The 17985-nt window shown below is 39.7% G+C and overlaps 1 protein-coding gene across 1 annotated transcript in view; it reads left to right on the top strand.

The window, feature by feature from the left end:
* Window positions 1-3485: 3485 nt before the first annotated feature.
* Window positions 3486-17985, top strand: part of dhtkd1 (dehydrogenase E1 and transketolase domain containing 1) — a 37693-nt gene continuing 23193 nt past the window's right edge. Inside the window, exons 1-8 of the mRNA XM_061721007.1 lie at window positions 3486-3742; window positions 4677-4829; window positions 7417-7628; window positions 8561-8755; window positions 10781-11050; window positions 14332-14503; window positions 14595-14793; window positions 17527-17839. Of these exons, the coding sequence (XP_061576991.1) occupies window positions 3571-3742; window positions 4677-4829; window positions 7417-7628; window positions 8561-8755; window positions 10781-11050; window positions 14332-14503; window positions 14595-14793; window positions 17527-17839 (1686 nt within the window). The 5' untranslated portion in view covers window positions 3486-3570. The remainder of the gene's footprint in view (window positions 3743-4676; window positions 4830-7416; window positions 7629-8560; window positions 8756-10780; window positions 11051-14331; window positions 14504-14594; window positions 14794-17526; window positions 17840-17985) is intronic.

Raw genomic sequence — 17985 nt, 5'->3', positions numbered from 1 at the left:
AGGTAACAAAGTATTTGTAATTCGTTACTTGACACCTCTGCAGCATTTCACAAATGTGGGAGGGAAAGTCTGGTCTCCCTTATAACGTTTTAGTTTTACCCAGTATCTGGAAAAGTACTCTCTAAGCATTATTTTATTTTTTTTAATCTGTCAAAACTGCAACATGACCAACCAAATGGATGCAAAGGAAGCAGCATTGACAATATCCTGAAAATAAAACAATCATTGGTGAGATGGTTGTAAGAGGATTATGTAGGAACACGGTGCAGGTGTTCACGTGTTCTCAGTCATCAAAACACGCATCAGGACATCTCCTGAGAGCAATGTACAGAAACAATTTATAAAAAAACTGTCTTCATAGTTGACCCTAAATTTTAATTTATTTTTAATAAAAAGAAAAAAGATCCTTTTCTTAGAATGCCCTGTGCAAAACACTCCAGACGTTTCTTTATAGTGTGGGTGTCGGCTGGAGAAGCTTTACATCCACACATTACAATGCCGCCTTGTGTTGAAATATGCAGGAGGTCATAGCTTTTAGTATTCAAAATATGTTAAACTCTTTTCAGTTTTCTGCCCATGTAACATGACATCAACTGTACTAAAGATAAGACCCATCTGTTGGTGGGATATTCCCATAATACACTCATTAACAAATGATTTGTCTCTTGATCCTATACTTAAATGAGCGTTAGTTTCACATTGAAACAGGGTTATTAACTGAAACGGACAAAAAAGGATGTTCTACCAAGGTGAGGTTGTGGAACGCTGTTTCACATCCAGGTCGCAAACCATGAGCATCTTCACTCAGGTTTTCTTCAAGCTCTTTTGATGAAGCATAAAGAGATGGGCACTGTTGAGGACTGTAGCTGTGGTTTGCCAAGAAACATTAGTGCAGCAGATGAAAGACACTTTATACTAACGTCTCTTAAAACTCAGACGTCCAGCAGTGTCGTCAGCTCAGAACTACCAGTCTGCAGCAATATTGAAGTATGTTGGAGGTTCTTCACATGTTTGAGGCTGCATTTCTGCAAATGGAGTTGATGATTTGGTAAGGATCAATAGTATACTCAGTGCTGAGAAATACAGGCAGAAACGTATCCATCAGGCAATACTCAAGTCAATTCAATTCAGTTTATTTGAGAAGGGACAGTGTACATTCATATACATTTAGAATTAAAAATGCAAATGCACCCCATCTTAGCTACAGAGCTAGTTTCCATTGGCAGTCCCCCGGCTAAAAATATAAAAGAAAGACAAGTTAAACAACAAGTTAAAACAAATACAAATAAAACGTGCAAAAAGTTTCTGTTCTTGTTATTTTGCTTCTATTTAAGATAGAAGGAACAGGAGAACAACCTGACACATCAATCTTCATACTAACACGATCTTACAGACATTTACATATATAACAATAGTGAATACATTACACACATAGTTTCACATTTAGCAGTTAAAAGTTTAGGCGGTAAAGTGCCAGAGTAAGTTAAAGTGCTGGTTATGATTAAAGTGCTGAGGGTTTAAAGTTAAAGTGCTATAATGGGGGAAAGAGAAGAAGGATGGGAGGGGAGGGGAGAGTGAAGATGGAATGGGCTGCAGAAATGCAAAACCAGATCATATGTATTGTTCGGTTGTGGAATTTAAGGTTCTATGCCAGTTGTAGGGTAAACAGATTGTGGAGATGGGGCCGGGAGGAGAAGAGAAAGGAAAAAAAGGAACATGAAGTACAACATAACTGGGGAGGGGTGAGAGGGTAGAAAAAAAAAATACTACCAGCCAGGCGGCTGATTGGTTTCAAAATTATTCTGCAAGGATAGCACAATTCAACAAGATAATTCAAAGTGCTCTACAGAGACAATAAAACTATTACATAGTACAATTTAAAAACATGATTTAAAATTGAAGCAAAAAAAAAACAAACAATAAAACAAATGGTAGAACAAAAACCCACTCAGTATTTTGGCATTTATCCAGCCTCCAACCTTAGGGTCTTCAAACATAGAGCCAATGCCATTAATAACTATTTTCAACATAGAAAAAGAGGAAGGAGTCCTGGAAATGGCTTTGTTCTTCTTTATCTCTTTTTTTCTTCAACAAATTGATCTATGATTGATCTCAATGTGTCAGTCTGGGAATACATGGAGAGATGGGGACAGGCTCCAGCAGGCCCCAGTGACACTGATGAGGAGGAAGTATGATGAAGATGATGGATTGGGGACGAAGTGTTTGAAGCAGCTACGTTCCTGATCTATAGTTAATTATCCATGTTTGGAACAACCGACCTTTGAAAGATTCTTAAAAAATTGTCCAAGTAGCTATACAGAAACGAGGTTATGCTGTTTTGAAGGTAAGAAACCAGATATTAACTCACCGACTTTGCATTTTGTAAATTAATAAAATTAAGTTTGTATAACTCTTGCAAAAAAAATAAAAAATCGCGAGTCATGCTGCAGTGTTGTGCAATTACTTTTGTCACCGTAGTTTTAAATACCGTAATATTGTATTTTTATATTTCTAAATATCGTTGTCAATAAATACATTCCCCGCTTTACTGGGTGTTCCTGCCCGGTAATAACGTGCTAATAACTAGGTCAGTTGTTAGAGCACGTACTTTTTTGGGGGTGAATTCTAGTATTTTCAATTAGCCCTTGAACGCATCACGATTCCTTGAAATAACTTGTTGCACTACGTCATTGGTCCCAAGAAACAGAGAGGTAAATAATAATTATTGTTATTATAGTTATAGTAATAATAAGAAGATAAAATTATCATCAGTTTGCAAAAACGTGTACAAGAAGTACACAAAATAAAACAAAATATTTTTTATTATAATATATTTTTCCCTCTTAGTTTTTTTCCAACTAAGAGAGAAAAAATAATAGGTATAATTATAATAATAAGATCAAATTATCACCGGTTTGCAAAAACGTGTACAAGAAGTACATAAAATAAAACCACATATTTTTTTATTACAAAATAATATATTTTTCCCTCTTAGTTTTTTTTTTCAACAAAAGAGAGAAAAAAATAATAATTATAATAAGATAAAATGATCACCGGTTTGCAAAAATGTGTGCAAGAAGTACAAAAAATAGAACCAAATATTTTTATATTTTTCCCCTTTTAGTTTTTTTTTCAACTGAGAGAAAAAATAATAGGTATAATTATAATAATAAGATCAAATTATCATCGGTTTGCAAAAACGTGTACAAGAAGTACACAAAATAAAACCAAATATGTTTTTATTATAATATTATATATTTTTCCCTCTTAGTTTTTTTTCAACTGATGGAAAACAATTATAATTATAATAAGTTACATTTTGCAAAAACGTGTGCAAGTAGTACACAAAATAGTACAAAATATGTTTTTATGATAATATATTTTTCCCTCTTAGTTGAAAAAAAAAAACATTCTAATTATAATAAGCTAAAATGTGCAAAAACATGTGGCGGAGGCTGAGCCAATGGGCGGCCGGGACGCATCTCCTCCTCCAGTATGGCCGGCGTCCTGTAGGCTGGCGAGTCCCTGCCGGGTCCATGTGAGATTAAAGCTGTATTACTTAAAAACACCATGTCGGCCTTGCTTTTCCTGAAGACGTCTCGGAGCAGACTCCCGGCCAGCGTGGTCCGGCAGGTCGTGGGCTGCTCCTACCACACGGAGAGAGGGGTTTACGGGTACCGACCCAAGCAGACCGGCCCCGGCCACCAGCTGCAGAGAGACCGGATCTCTGCCCTGAACCAAGGTCAGTATGGGGTTAAATTACTGCCCAGGCGACTTAAACCCGCCTGAGAAAAATGCAACAAGTCCTTACTGCTCTTAGATAACGGGAAAAGTACTAAAATGTTCATTATTTCCAGTTTTTGGTGTCAGTTCCCCCTAGGGTCGCCACCCGTCCCGTAAAATACGGAATTGTCCTTTATTTGAGAAAAAAATGTTGCGTCCCGTATTGAACTAATACGGGACACGATTTGTACCGTATTTTCATTAATTTTTTACACCATATTCTAGTTGAATTATTGAAATAAGTTAACTTTTACACCATATTCTAGTTGAATTATTGAAATAAATTAACCTTTACACCATATTCTAGTTGAATTATTGAAATAAATTAACTTTTACACCATATTCTAGTTGAATTATTGAAATAAATTAACTTTTACACCATATTCTAGTTGAATTATTGAAATAAGTTAACTTTTACACCATATTCTAGTTGAATTATTGAAATAAATTAACTTTTACACCATATTCTAGTTGAATTATTGAAATAAATTAACTTTTACACCATATTCTTGTTGAATTATTGAAATAAATTAACTTTTACACCATATTCTTCCCCTGTAACTATATTATACATCTTGGCTGATGTGGACATACGTAGCATAGGAGGATATTTCAGTTGCTAGTATGGTTGTCTGTCCGTACAGTCATGCAAGTTCAATGCTATTAAAGCACTTTAAACTTTAAATCAAAGCATTTTGTTTTTTCATATAAAATAAACACATTTTTATTCAGTTTAGAAGTTTTGGGGCTTTTTTTTTGGCTCCTGCGCTGCTGAAATCAGGGCGTCCCTTATTTCTATTTCTGAAAGTTTGAGCGACCACCAGCTCTGCTGTTTCACTATCACAGTCTGCTGGAGCTGTAATTTACTCTGCTGTGTTGTTTTTTCTGCTCAGATCATGGTCTTGCTCGTCTGGTGGAGGCATATAGAGCACATGGACACAAGGCTGCTAAAATTAACCCTTTACTGCCCCAGAGGCCCGTGGTTGACAGTGTGCCTGAGATAAACATGCTGGCTGACACCATGAGAGGCAACTTCAACACCTCAGGTCAGTTGAATCCAAGGTGGATATCTGCACCATTATTTGTCACAAACACACAATCTCTGATACGTGTCCCTACTTTTGTTTTTGAAGAGTTATTCCCAATTCAAATTGCCTCAAGCATGTGTGTTTGTTTGTCTATATGTGGTCTTGTGATGGACGGGTCACCGGTTCAACCTCCAGCACGTGTTGTGGCTTTCTTTGGAAAATATGAATAAATAAGTACATAAAAGACCCTAAATCTGTATTTCAAATACTTGGGTCACTTTTTACGATTCTTTCTGGGCCTCACGTGTTCCCAAACGTTCCTCTGGAAACAATGCAAACAAACCATGGCACCATATTCCAAGTGGGAGCGTGACCTTCAGTACTTCACAGTCTGCTCTCAGCTCAGAGGAACAAGCCGTTAAAATGCTTTATGATCAGGTTAATTATGAGTACTCTTTCACGCAGAGGATGTTTTTATTAGTTTTACATTTACTGAAGGGATTCAGTTGCAGCCATGCAAGTTGCTCCACCGGGTTAGATGAAGTCCAGACAAGGTTTTCTTGAAATCTTCAAGGTTTTCTATAAAATACAAGCACCAGTGACGGCACACGTCCCGTCCCAGGAGGCTCTGTTCAACCTGCCTCAGTTTCTATATCAGACATGAGACTGGGAATGTCCACGATGAATTATTCTATGTATTAATGCTGATATCACCTTCAGCTACAGTATCTGAACATGTAGGGTCAGTTTTCTCTGACGTTTGAAGGTTAAAGCTGTTTCAAACCGAGTCAGTTTTAAGTAAATAGTGTGCTTCCAGTTTGTGAATCTGGAGCCACGAGACGAAGCTGGCAGGGTGACGGAGCGTCTCTGTCTTTAACTCATTTGATTACTTTTAAACAGTCAGCAGTTTTGTCACCAGTTATTCTTTTGGGTTTTGTGGGATCGGCTCAAACGATAACCCAATCCAGAGAAAACTGACGAACTGATGAGGTAAATAAAGAATTGCAAACATTTTTCACCGTTTAAACTGTAAAACTCGCACTAACTAACTGAATAAATAAATAAAAAGTATAAATAACCAAATAAGTATAAGTAAAGAATATGTAACTAACAAAATAAGAACTGACCAAGTTAAATAAAAAGATTAACTATAACTAAAGGATGATAAATTAAGTGGGATGTTGGGACGTAATAATGTATTTTAATGAGTTGAGGATGTTTTTAGATTCTTAATAAAGTTGAGATGTAAATGTAATGTAAAAGTTGATTCATTCCCTAATTTCAAATCACAACTCAAAACTCATCTGTTCAAGACTGCCTATCCCATTTAACAATTCATCTCTTTTAATGTTCTTACCTCTACTGTTTTTTAATGCTTCTGATGTTTGTTTTTAAATGTATTCTGCAATTATTTTAACATGTTGTGTACGGCGACCTTGAGTGCCTAGAAAGGCGCCTTAGAAATAAAATTTATTATTATTATTATAAAATTAAGATGTAACAGTGAATTAGTATGTGCAGGTTTAACTCAGGTTAGGCGGTTTTATCACTAAAAACAGGTAACGTGACTTTATCCAGTAAAAGTTATAAGTTTGTAACCTGCGAGTCTTAGGTTTGATATGTACTATAAAGTACATGTGGCCCGTCGTTGGTACAAATACCCCAAATCTGCTCTAATAACAACATGGCCACCGCAGTGTGTTGCTCCCTTGTGGAAAAGGAAAGCCTGCAAGACATAAAATACTAATTTACAAAATATATTTCCTCCTGAAATTGGTCTTTGATTAACTCTGAAATAGTGCACTAAATAGCCGAAATGTTGAAATAGGTTTTTAGTGTATTAAAATAGACAACTGTTAGAATGGTTTCTTCCAGTTCGCTAAAAATAAACACAAATTTAATGCTCGTTTCATGTATGTACACACGCACACTGGTGCACTACTGTTTTAATACCATGTGCAGTTTATCAAAGGAAAGATTACAATACTTTTCTGTGTTCCTGTCCGGTAATATTGCTTTATGCATTTCTGTTTTCTGTAAAAGAGCTTGTAATTACATTTTCTAACTATAATAAATATACAGAAATCCCTGGCAGGTGGCTCCAATATACTAAAAGATGGATGTTTCTCAGTTCAGTTTGCTAGAAGCACGCTTTAAATTCAAAATAGCACATGTGGGTGAACTCTTAAGTTTTTGTAATTGGATGCCAATTTTGTACTTAATGGCTTAAAAACTGGTCTTTACTACTTTTTCAAAGTGTCCTCAGCATGGAACAGAAATGTCCTGAGTAAATGAAGTATACTTCAGTGCATTTATTTTCTATACTTGTCATTCAAGCCAGAACCAGTATAAGAATTACTCAGTGATTGACAAGGTTATCAGTATCTGCAAGTATTCATGTCCACAAACCATTAGTTATGTAATTTTTGAGTGAGTTTTGAGCTGTCTGGACTTAATTCTCCTTCAACGACTGGTATTGGATTAGGTACTCGCTGTCAAACGTGATCAGAGCCCAGATATTTGAATCGGTACTGGAAAAAATGCATCGGAACATTTCTAATAGTTTTTCCTCCTGGAGCTCAAATGTGTTTGCTTGCTTCTCCAGGCCTGCGGCACTTCGGAAAGGCCCAGGCACCGGTGGAGGAGGTGCAGGCCTACCTGGAGGAAACCTACTGCGGTCACGTGTCGGTGGAGACCAGCCAGCTGAGCAGTCTGGAGGAGAGAGAGTGGTTCTCCGACCGCTTCGAGGAGCTCAAGAGGGAGAGCTTTTCTCCGGAGAAGAAGAAGCAGCTGGCCAAGGTCATGTTGGAGTCTCAGGTACTGCAGGCCCAAAGGAAAAAGAGGAGGAGAGCATCTACGTAGAGTGTGGATTAGGGATGGGCGGTATGGACTAAAAAATGTATCACGATAATTTCTGGCATTTATCCCGATAACGATAAAAATGACGATAAAGAAAATACCAATTCAACTGCACCTTTTGTAACTATAAATCTATCACCACATTCTTTGGAGCCCCCAAAACACTGCTCTAAAAGAATACTAAATACTACTAAACTACACCAATTAAATTGAATTAATAAAAACCAATTAAATGAGTCCACCTGTACTGCAAAACTGTAATGACTCAGATCCGCCATGTTTCTTTCTTTGTTTCTTTGTTTTTGTTTGTTTCTTTCTTTCTTTCTTTCTTGCTCATTTCTTTCTTTCTTTCTTTCTTGCTCATTTCTTTCTTTCTTTCTTGCTCATTTCTTTCTTTCTTGCTCATTTCTTTCTTTCTTTCTTTCTTGCTCATTTCTTTCTTTCTTTCTTTCTTTCTTGCTCATTTCTTTCTTTCATTCTTGCTCATTTCTTTCTTTCTTTCTTGCTCATTTCTTTCTTTCTTTCTTTCTTTCTTGCTCATTTCTTTCTTGCTCATTTCTTTCTTTCTTTCTTGCTCATTTCTTTCTTTCTTTCTTTCTTTCTTTTGTTGTTTCTTTCTTTCTTTCTTTCTTTCTTTCTTTCTTTCTTTCTTTCTGGGTCATTTCCTTCCTTCCTTCCTTCCTTCACGTACGTTGTGCGTGGATTTACAGTGAAGTAGAACCATAAATCTGACTTTACACAAAAACGTCATCAACGGGAATTTATGGTTTTTACCGCGAGATGACAAATTCTTACCGTGGGGAATTTTTTTTGACGGTATATCGTGAACGGTAAAAAAAAAAAACGGTTGATGTGGTTTTTATATGGTTGTTTTTTCTCACAACTTGTAGGAATTTGACCACTTTCTTGCCACCAAGTTTGCTACGGTAAAGCGTTATGGAGGAGAAGGTGCAGAGAGCATGATGGGCTTCTTCTACGAGCTTTTCCACCAGTCGGCCCACAGCGGAGTCACCGACGTGGTCATCGGCATGCCCCACCGAGGCCGCCTCAACCTCCTGACGGGCCTGCTGAAGTGTCCCCCGGAGGTGAGGCAGATATCCGGGTTGTTTCATCCAACTCCCACTCTCTGATCCATCACTGCAGCACAAAGTCCCAAATAAAGTGGCTTTCGTCAATGAAAATTATGAGTAAATATCGTCGTCAACAAATCTTTGTCACCTGAGGGAAACGAGACGCAACGAAAATGCAGGTCATGTGACGATAACGATAATTAAATATATGATGCAATAAGGTAGACAAATAAAAACGAGACTAACATGTAGGTTACAAAATTAAAAACTCTGCTAAAATGTGTCTTCATTTTTGTTGACCAAAACGAGATGAGACGAAATGTTCTAACAGAGATCCTAAATATACATGTTTTAAGTAGTTTCCTCTGGTTTAGTCGCTGCTGCTGGGTGACGTCACGTCCTCCATCCCAGTCAAACCACAAAATCACAGGAAAAAATAAACAAGTTGTAAACTCAAATTAGAATCTTCTGTATCTGGAATGAATGTATTCTTGAGTCAGGTTTTTTTGGCCCCGATCCAATTCCGAGTCATTTGATTTTGAGCCGAGTCCCGATCCGATACTTTCGTAACACATTAAAAGAAAATGAAATGCAAATGCAAAATAAACAGATCCATATATATTTTTCCCTCTTAGTTTTTTTTTCCAACTAAGAGAGAAAAAAATTATTATTATTATTATAATAAGATAAAATGATCACCGGTTTGCAAAAACGTGTACAAGAAGTACACAAAATAGAACCAAATATTTTTTTATTATAAAATAATATATTTTTCCCTCTTAGTTTTTTTTTTTTTCAACTAAGAGAGAAAAAAATTATAATTATAATAAGATAAAATGATCACCGGTTTGCAAAAATGTGTACAAGAAGTACACAAAATAGAACCAAATATTTGTATATTTTTCCCTCTTAGTTTTTTTTTTCAACTGAGAGAAAAAATAATAGGTATAATTATAATAATAAGATAAAATTATCATCGGTTTGCAATAATGAAAACTTATAATGAAAATTGAAAAGTTGTAAACTCAAATTAGAATCTTCTGTATCTGGAATGAATGTATTCTTGAGTCTATAAGGTAACAATAATATAATAAGAAGATAACCTTGTTTGAATTGTAAAATAGGTTTTGGCTAAATACAATCTTTTTTTTTTTTTTTTTTTTTTTCTCTTCATATATGTCTTTATTGGGTTACCAAAACACAATACAAGTTAAATCAGTAAAGGTACAATTCACCCATTTTCCCCCCTTTTTAGAACACCAATACCCTCCTCTCCCCCAAAAAACCCAAACATAACCAGGAGGGGCCAACAGTAGCCAAACCAACAAAAAAGAAAGGGAAAAAAGAACAATTAGAGGAAGTATCCAGAAATGCTTGGATATTAAGGCAGATACTGGCCTCTTTCAAAAACCTAACTAGAAAAAGGTCACAACAGTGTATCTTAATCGGAGCCACCTGTTTTATTAATCTAAGGAAGGAATAGAATCTATTAAGGAAAGAATGGGATCCCAAGTTTTATAGAGTTTGTCAGAGCAACCCCTAATATTGTACTTCATTTTTTCCAAGTGCAAGAATGACTTTCGATTCTTCAGCCAAGATTTAGAGGAGGGAGGATTCTTGTCCTTCCAGAGGAGTAAAATACGCCTGCGGGCAACCAGGGATGAAAAAGCGATAGTTTCTTTCCCATTTGGTGAAGTGTGTAAATTCTTCAAGCACACCAAAAATTGAGATTAAAGGACTCAAAGGCACAGGCCAAATACAGTCTTTGAATAAAACAAGACTAAAATGTCATCAGTTTTCGTCGACTAAAACCAGACTAAAACGGTCCTGGACAATTCTGCCTAAAATAAGAATAAAATGTTCAGACTTTTAGTCGACTGAAAAACTTGACACGACTAAAATGAGTATGAAAACTAATAAAAACTAAAATGATAGCTTGACCCAAAGACTAGACTAAAATTAAAATTCAACCAGGCTGACAAAAAACAACACGAGATCCAGAGTTGATCTAACACCAGAAACTTGTTTTTCTCTCTCCAGCTCATGTTCCGTAAGATGCGCGGCCTCAGCGAGTTCCCTGAAACGTCTCCGGCCACCGGGGACGTCCTCTCCCACCTCACCTCCTCGGTGGAGTTGGATTTCGGAGCAGAGCGGCCTCTTCACGTCACCATGCTGCCTAACCCGTCTCACCTGGAGGCCATTAACCCCGTGGCTCAGGGTAAAGCCAGAGCCCGACAGCAGCTCAGGAAGGAGGGGGACTATTCCCCGGAGGAGAACGCCCAGCCGGGCGACCAAGTCGTCTGCCTGCAGGTTAGGGGTGTGCAAACAAGGGTACCTCACGATTCGATTCGATTTCGATTATTGGAGCTTCGATTTTTCGATTCGATTATTGGTGCCACGATTCTTCGATTATTGTGATTTTTAATGCTTTTTTTCCATACAAGATTGATTTTGTCTTCATCTGTGGCTACATGTACATTTGTAAATAAATATCAATTAACTCAGTTCCTCTAACAACACTCCTTAAGTAAATAACAAGGTTTTTTGAACATTTGACATGTATTTTTCAAAGACACAAAATAATTTATTTTATGACTATGTAAACATTTGCTCTTTGACTTACTTAACTTTGACCACGGAAAGCTGCACTTGCATGAGAGCCCCCTCTATTGGCGGAAAACACTGAAAACGGTCAAGCCCTGGATTTACATTTTTTTATTTATTTTTTTTTTATTAATCGATTCCAAATCGTCACGTGACGCATCGCGATGCATCGACACATCGATGAATTGCACCCACCTCTAATGCAGGTGTTGGATGCACGATACTCAACATGCCGTTACAGTACACACTCCTCTGAAAGCCTGGGGTCCTGACAACCGTGGCCGTGTGACTGTGATACATTGCATTCACTTAAATACTGCGGGAGATGAAGGACAGCAGTTCTGAGTCTCATCAACGCCTTCAAATACAACTATTCTTCCAAATCCTCCACTTCCCAACACAGTCAAGTGTCTGAAGGATGTATTTGTACTAGGGATGTCCTGATCAGGTTTTTTTGGCCCCGATCCAATTCAGAGTAATTTGATTTTGAGCCCAGTCCCGATCCGATACTTTCGTAACACATTAAAAGAAAAGGAAATGCAAATGCAAAAAAAACAGATCCAGGTTGTCCCCTATTTCTATTTGATTCACCTTATTTTATCATTTTGAACTTAAACAGTGCAGTTCTGTTTGAGGTACCCTGAACAATCAAGTTATAATAGTGCAACAATTAACCAATAAAAATAGTGCAAATGTTGCTACCCTCACAAAAACATGCAACAGTCCTGGGCTATACATGCCCCCTCTGGCGAACCGGGGCGCGAGATGGGGTGGGGAGGATCCGGCTGGAATAACGTGATCCTTCCACGCGCTACGTTCGGCCGGAGAATCCTCACCCTGTCTGGTGAAAAGAAGCGGTCCATCTCTCCTCAGGATAAGAAGGAGACCTGAGCCCAGTGTAGGGCCCTCCTTGGGTTGGCAGAGGGGAACAATGCCCAGGACTGTCTAGGTATGAGCACTGGGTGATGAAATGGGTAAAAAATCGGGGATAAAAAAAAAAAAAAAATAGTGCAAATGTAAACATACATTTGAATTAAATAAAAACAGCAGCTCCAGCAGGCATGTAAACAAATAAGCAAATAAAAGTGCAACAGTCGTAAAGTGAGGCTAGTAAACTGTTTTTTAGACTGTACTCTTACTTCTTACTGTCTTTTTTGGCTTAAAGAATAAAATGTTTGTGTTTGAAGGACCTACAGTCTTCCTCAGGGTGGCCATCAGGCAGTGCTCATGCATGCAAAGTCGACGCAGCCTGTGGCCGTATAGGCCACCTTGTGATTTGAAGCCCTTGCAGAAGCATCATTTTCTCTTTAAAGGGGGCCTATTATGGCATCTCATACCTATTTTAAACAGGCCTTGAATGTCTTGAAAATAAGCTTTTGATTGTTTTTGTATTGTATTTTGTATTTATTTATTTAGCACAATTTAAAAAATAGTGCAAGGAGGGAACGAAGCCCAGAGGGCTTGTACAGAGTTCCACTCCCGTCATCTACTGTAAACAGAAAACTAACTGTACAAACATAGGAAAACTCTAATTATAAACATGAAAAGAATACAAGGATACATAATAGAGAATACATTGAAAAATTAGTACATGAGATATTTTTTCAGCAATTTTTTGAAGGATATAAATGACAATGTGAACCTCGGTGACATATCTAAATTGTTCCAGAGTTTAGGACCTCTAAATGAAATATTAAACTGATGAGAAGATGTTCGACAGAAGGGTAAATGTAGATTGACACCGTGTCTAGTTGAGTATGAATACAAGTCAGATGAAAAACTATTATGAAAGGTGTCCGGAAGATCTTGCTTATCTCTATTGCTTCCCATTCTCTAACCTAATTATCTATGCAGGATTCTGAGTGGGCGGGGCTATGATAATGAGGCTCTGTGCTGATTGGCTGGCTGAATGACGCGATACACCGCTACGGAAAAATGGCAGAAGCTCCGGCCGGCGGAGTTAGTTGTGGGCGTGGTTTCACACATCGGAGGCCAACCGATGTAAATCGCTCCCGTTGTTGCGTAACGATGGGAGCAGAATCTGAACGGCTCGTAGAAGCCACATCACACTGGATGGCTCATCCGGGCGGCTGTACAGACACTGCAGAATTTGGTTGCTTTCCTCCTTCTCTGAGTTGGCAGGCTGAGGGAAGACCACTTTATATATGTTAAAGCAGGGATGTCAAACTAATTTTGCTTGGCGGGCCGGATTTGACCAATTTTTTTCTTAGGGGCCGCATGCTCAAAATAACAAAAACAGTGCTTTTCTTGAAATTTCTCGTTTTTTTTCAAATTATGTAAGATACTTTTAATATCATTTTACAAAGATAAAGCGAAACAAGTATGTTTTTTTTATATTTTGCTTTTTTATAGGAAATTTAATTAAAAGCAAAATCTTTCTTATTACATCCGAGAGTGTTTCTTTGTGATTTAGAAATCTTTCCAGTACAATTAAGTGTATTTATTTTTAAAAATTGGCGCGGATATTTACGCCAGTGTGCCGAAAAACTGTTTTACTTTGTCACTATCCTCGTATTCAAAACTGAAATTCTCCGAATAAATATCTTCTATCATCTTTTTTAGCAGTGATATTTTTCCTGTGAAAATATATAATAGTAATCAGTTAATAAAAATAAACGACTGTCTACAAAGAAATAAAATCGGCAAATGCATTCTAGAAAACTAAAAAACTGTGGAAAACTGCTCTATTTGTGGAATAACGATGGATTTGTAGAAGAAATATATTATCGGATATGCTGCGATTCATGGCAATTATTTAGGCCTTTTTTAGTAAATTAACATTTCGGTTTTTTGCGTTGGAAACTTTTCGCGGGCCGCATGTTGTGAAGCAAGAGAAAACGTGTTTTTCATAATAGGTCCCCTTTAAAAGACTCCATCAGCTCAAATGGGGTCTAGTGAATCTGCTACGGGAGGAACATCCCAGCTGGCTCTAACCTCCACCTTTTGTTGCCTTTTCCTCTTCACAGATCCACGGTGACGGCTCGTTCACCGGTCAGGGGATCGTCCCAGAGACCTTGACTCTGTCCAACCTTCCTCACTACAGGGTTGGCGGGAGCATCCACCTCATTGTGAACAACCAAGTGGGTTACACCACTCCCTCGGAGAGAGGGAGATCCTCCCTGTACTGCAGCGACGTCGGTTGGTGAAGCCGCTGGAAAAGCACCCGTATGTTCTCGGTCACTTAAATATCCGCTCGTAGGAAAATAAGGCATGTTTTACTGTCGCATAGGTAAGATGGTGAACTGCGCCGTGATCCACGTGAACGGTGACGATGCGGAGGATGTGCTGCGGGCCGCTCAGCTGGCCGTGGACTACCAGCGCCATTTCAGGAAGGACGTGATCGTGGACCTGATCTGCTACCGTCAGTGGGGCCACAACGAGATGGACGAGCCGTTCTTCACCAACCCGGCCATGTACAAGATCATCAGGTGGGTGCTCTCTGCCCCATTTTCAGTCTTGAGACTGAAAACTAGCAGCAGAAACCTAAAGATTCACTCAAAAACGATATCAGGAGTGGTTTCAGCAGCCAACGTAACATCAAAACAGAGTCCAGTCCCTCTAAAACATACCGTATTTTCTGGTTTTCAAGTTGCACCAGCCATAAAATGCATAATAAAGAAAGAAAAAAAACTTATATAAGTCACACTGGAGTATAAGTTGCATTTTTGGGGGACATTTATTTCCTAAAATCCAACACCAAAAACAGACATGTCATCTTGAAAGGCAATTTAAAATAGAATAAAGGCAACAACAGGCTGAATAATTGTATGGTCTGCTTACGTTACATGACACGACTGAGAACGTGCCTGGTATGTTAACATAACACATTAGGAGTTATTCAGATAACTATAGCATAAATAACATGCTAAGAAGTTTACCAAACCATCCGTGTTGCTCCAAATAACAAAAATCCAATGAAATCTTCGTCCTCTGTGTCACTTTTAAACAACTCCGCTAACTCCGGAGGTAGAAGATGCAGCGCTTCCTTTTCTACGTCGCTTACGTCAGACTCATCGTCAGTTGCAGTTTGCAACATGTGGAATGATATACCGGTAATAATTTCACACATAAGTCGCTCCAGAGTATAAGTCGCATCCCCGGCCAAACTATGGAAAAAAAAAACGTGACTTATAGTCTGGAAAATACGGTAGTTGTTTTTGACGTGGGGTATCCTTGAGGCTGGGGGTTTCACCGGTGCAGGTCACCAACATTTCTTCCCTCCTCATCGTTTCGGACTGTTTTTCACTAGTTTTGCGATGGCTAGGCTCGGTGTCGCTACTGGTAGCTTGAGGTGATAACTGGACCCCACAAGGGTCGTACAGACGGTCCAACTCCTCCAGGAGAAGGTTTGCTGTGTCTCCCAGGAGCACGGAGGAGACTCCAGGAGAGCTGGACAGAGCCATAAAGGTCCTTGAACCATCAGCAGGACCGATATCTCCCTCATTAGTGCAAGGAGGAGTAGGATGAGTGCTGCCCGAGGTCAAAATGACCTCCAGAAGGCCGCTGGTGTGAGTGTCTGAGCAGACAATCAGAACTAACCTCCACGAGGTGTCCTGAGGGCCTGTCTTCCTCCAGTGGGGCCTAAGCTCGCTGCCCGTCTCTGTAGAGCTGGACTGCCATTCGTCATCCAACTCCAGAACTGGCAGGTCCATTTTGAGTTGCTGCAAATAAATTTGAGTAAAATTGTAAGGTTGTAATTGTAAATTAAAGCTGCAACCAGCGATTCACGGGCCCTCGCACTCATGGCCACCGCACACCCCCCCCCCCCCCCCGCGCTTTTTGTGGGTGTAGCCACTGAGCCATGTGTTTATCATCCCATTCTATAACCTCATTATCTATGCAGGATTCTAAGTGGGCGGGGCTATGATAATGAGGCTCTGTGATGATTGGCTGCCTGAATGACGTGATACACCGCTACGAAAAAATGGCAGAAGCTCCAGCCGGTGGAGTTAGTTGTGGGCGTGGTTTCACGCATCGGAGGCCAACCTATGTAAATCGCATTTTTGTTACGTAACGACGGGAGCAGAATCTGAACGGCTCGTAGAGCCACATCATACTGGATGGCTCATCCGGGCGGCTGTACAGACACCGCAGAATTTAGTTGCTTTCCTCCTTCTCTGAGTTGGCAGGCTGAGGGGAGACCACTTTATATATGTTAAAGCAAGAGAAAACGTGTTTTTCATAATAGGTCCCCTTTAAAAGACTCTTATCAGCTCAAATGGGGTCTAGTGAATCTGCTACGGGAGGAACATCCCAGCTGGCTCTAACCTCCACCTTTTGTTGCGCTTTTTGGTGTGTATCGTCGCCACGGTAACGCTTTTAACTGAGAAAAGTAATGCGCGTAGTCGCAGGATGGAGACGCAGATTTTGATGTATAACACACTTGGGTGCACGTTACGGTTCGGGCCGCATTAACGGCCGAAGGAATGGCATAAATTGCGCCAAAATTACACGATTAATTCAAAATGGCCGACTTCCTGTTTGGTTTCGGCCATGGCGCCAAGAGACTTTTCTTTAAGTTGCGACATGATACAGGTGTGTACCGATTTTCGTGCATGTACGTCAAACCGTATTGTGGGGCTCGAGGCACGAAGTTTTCTAGGGGGCGCTGTTGAGCCGTTAGGCCACGCCCATTAATGGAAACCATTAAATATCACATTTTTCGCCAGGCCTGGCTTGCGTGCAAGATTTGGTGACTTTTGGGGCACGTTTAGGGGGGCAAAAAAGGCCCTTATTTCGTCAGAAAAATAAAAACGAGGAAAAAAAAATTCCTACAGATACAATAGAGCCTTTGCACTGTCAGTGCTCGGGCCCTAAAAACTTGTAAAATCTGTAAGGTTGATTTATTTTCAGCTTACAACCTCTTTTTCCGCCATTGTGATCTGATGTGTTTTCAGGGTGTGTCTTTATTCTTTTTCAGCGGTGTATAAGTTGGCAAAAGCTGTATTTTCATCAGTCCTGTGTTGCCGGTTGTTTCATCAGCACGTCTTCGGGCTGCAACATTCAGGGGATTTTCAAAGTTGGAAATAAAGAGGACGAAACAGGGAGTTAGAATAACCTTGTGAATTCCTCCATCGCAGATCTAGAAGTTGCTATAAAACAACCAGAAGCTTGGCGGTTGTCTTATTCTTCACACCGGTAGCTCTGCCGTGTCCTTCCAGGTCCCGTAAGAGCGTCCCCGACTCCTACTCAGACCAGCTGATCTCCGACGGCCTGATGACCGAGGCCGAGCGGGCCGACATCAAGACCGGCTACTACGGCGCGCTCAACGACAAGCTGTCCAACATGACGCTGTACAGCCCCCCCCCCACCAACCTGCAGGGCCGCTGGGGCGACCTGGCGGAGCCGCAGGCCCGGGTCAGCACCTGGGACACCGGCGTCCCCGTCCCGCTGCTGCAGTTCATCGGAGCCAAGTCGGTGGACGTCCCCGAGGACGTGCAGCTGCACAGCCACCTGGGGAAGACTCACGTACAGGTGAGGCCTTTTCTGCTAGATCAGGGGTCGGCAACCCAAAATGTTGAAAGAACCATATTGGACCAAAAACACAAAAAACAAATATGTCTGGAGCCACAAAAATGAAAAGTCTTGTATAAGCCTCAGAATGAAGACAACACATGCTA

Source organism: Cololabis saira, chromosome 5 (assembly GCF_033807715.1).
Source record: "Cololabis saira isolate AMF1-May2022 chromosome 5, fColSai1.1, whole genome shotgun sequence".
NCBI lineage: Eukaryota > Metazoa > Chordata > Actinopteri > Beloniformes > Belonidae > Cololabis > Cololabis saira.
This window is presented reverse-complemented; position numbering and strand designations above follow the sequence as displayed.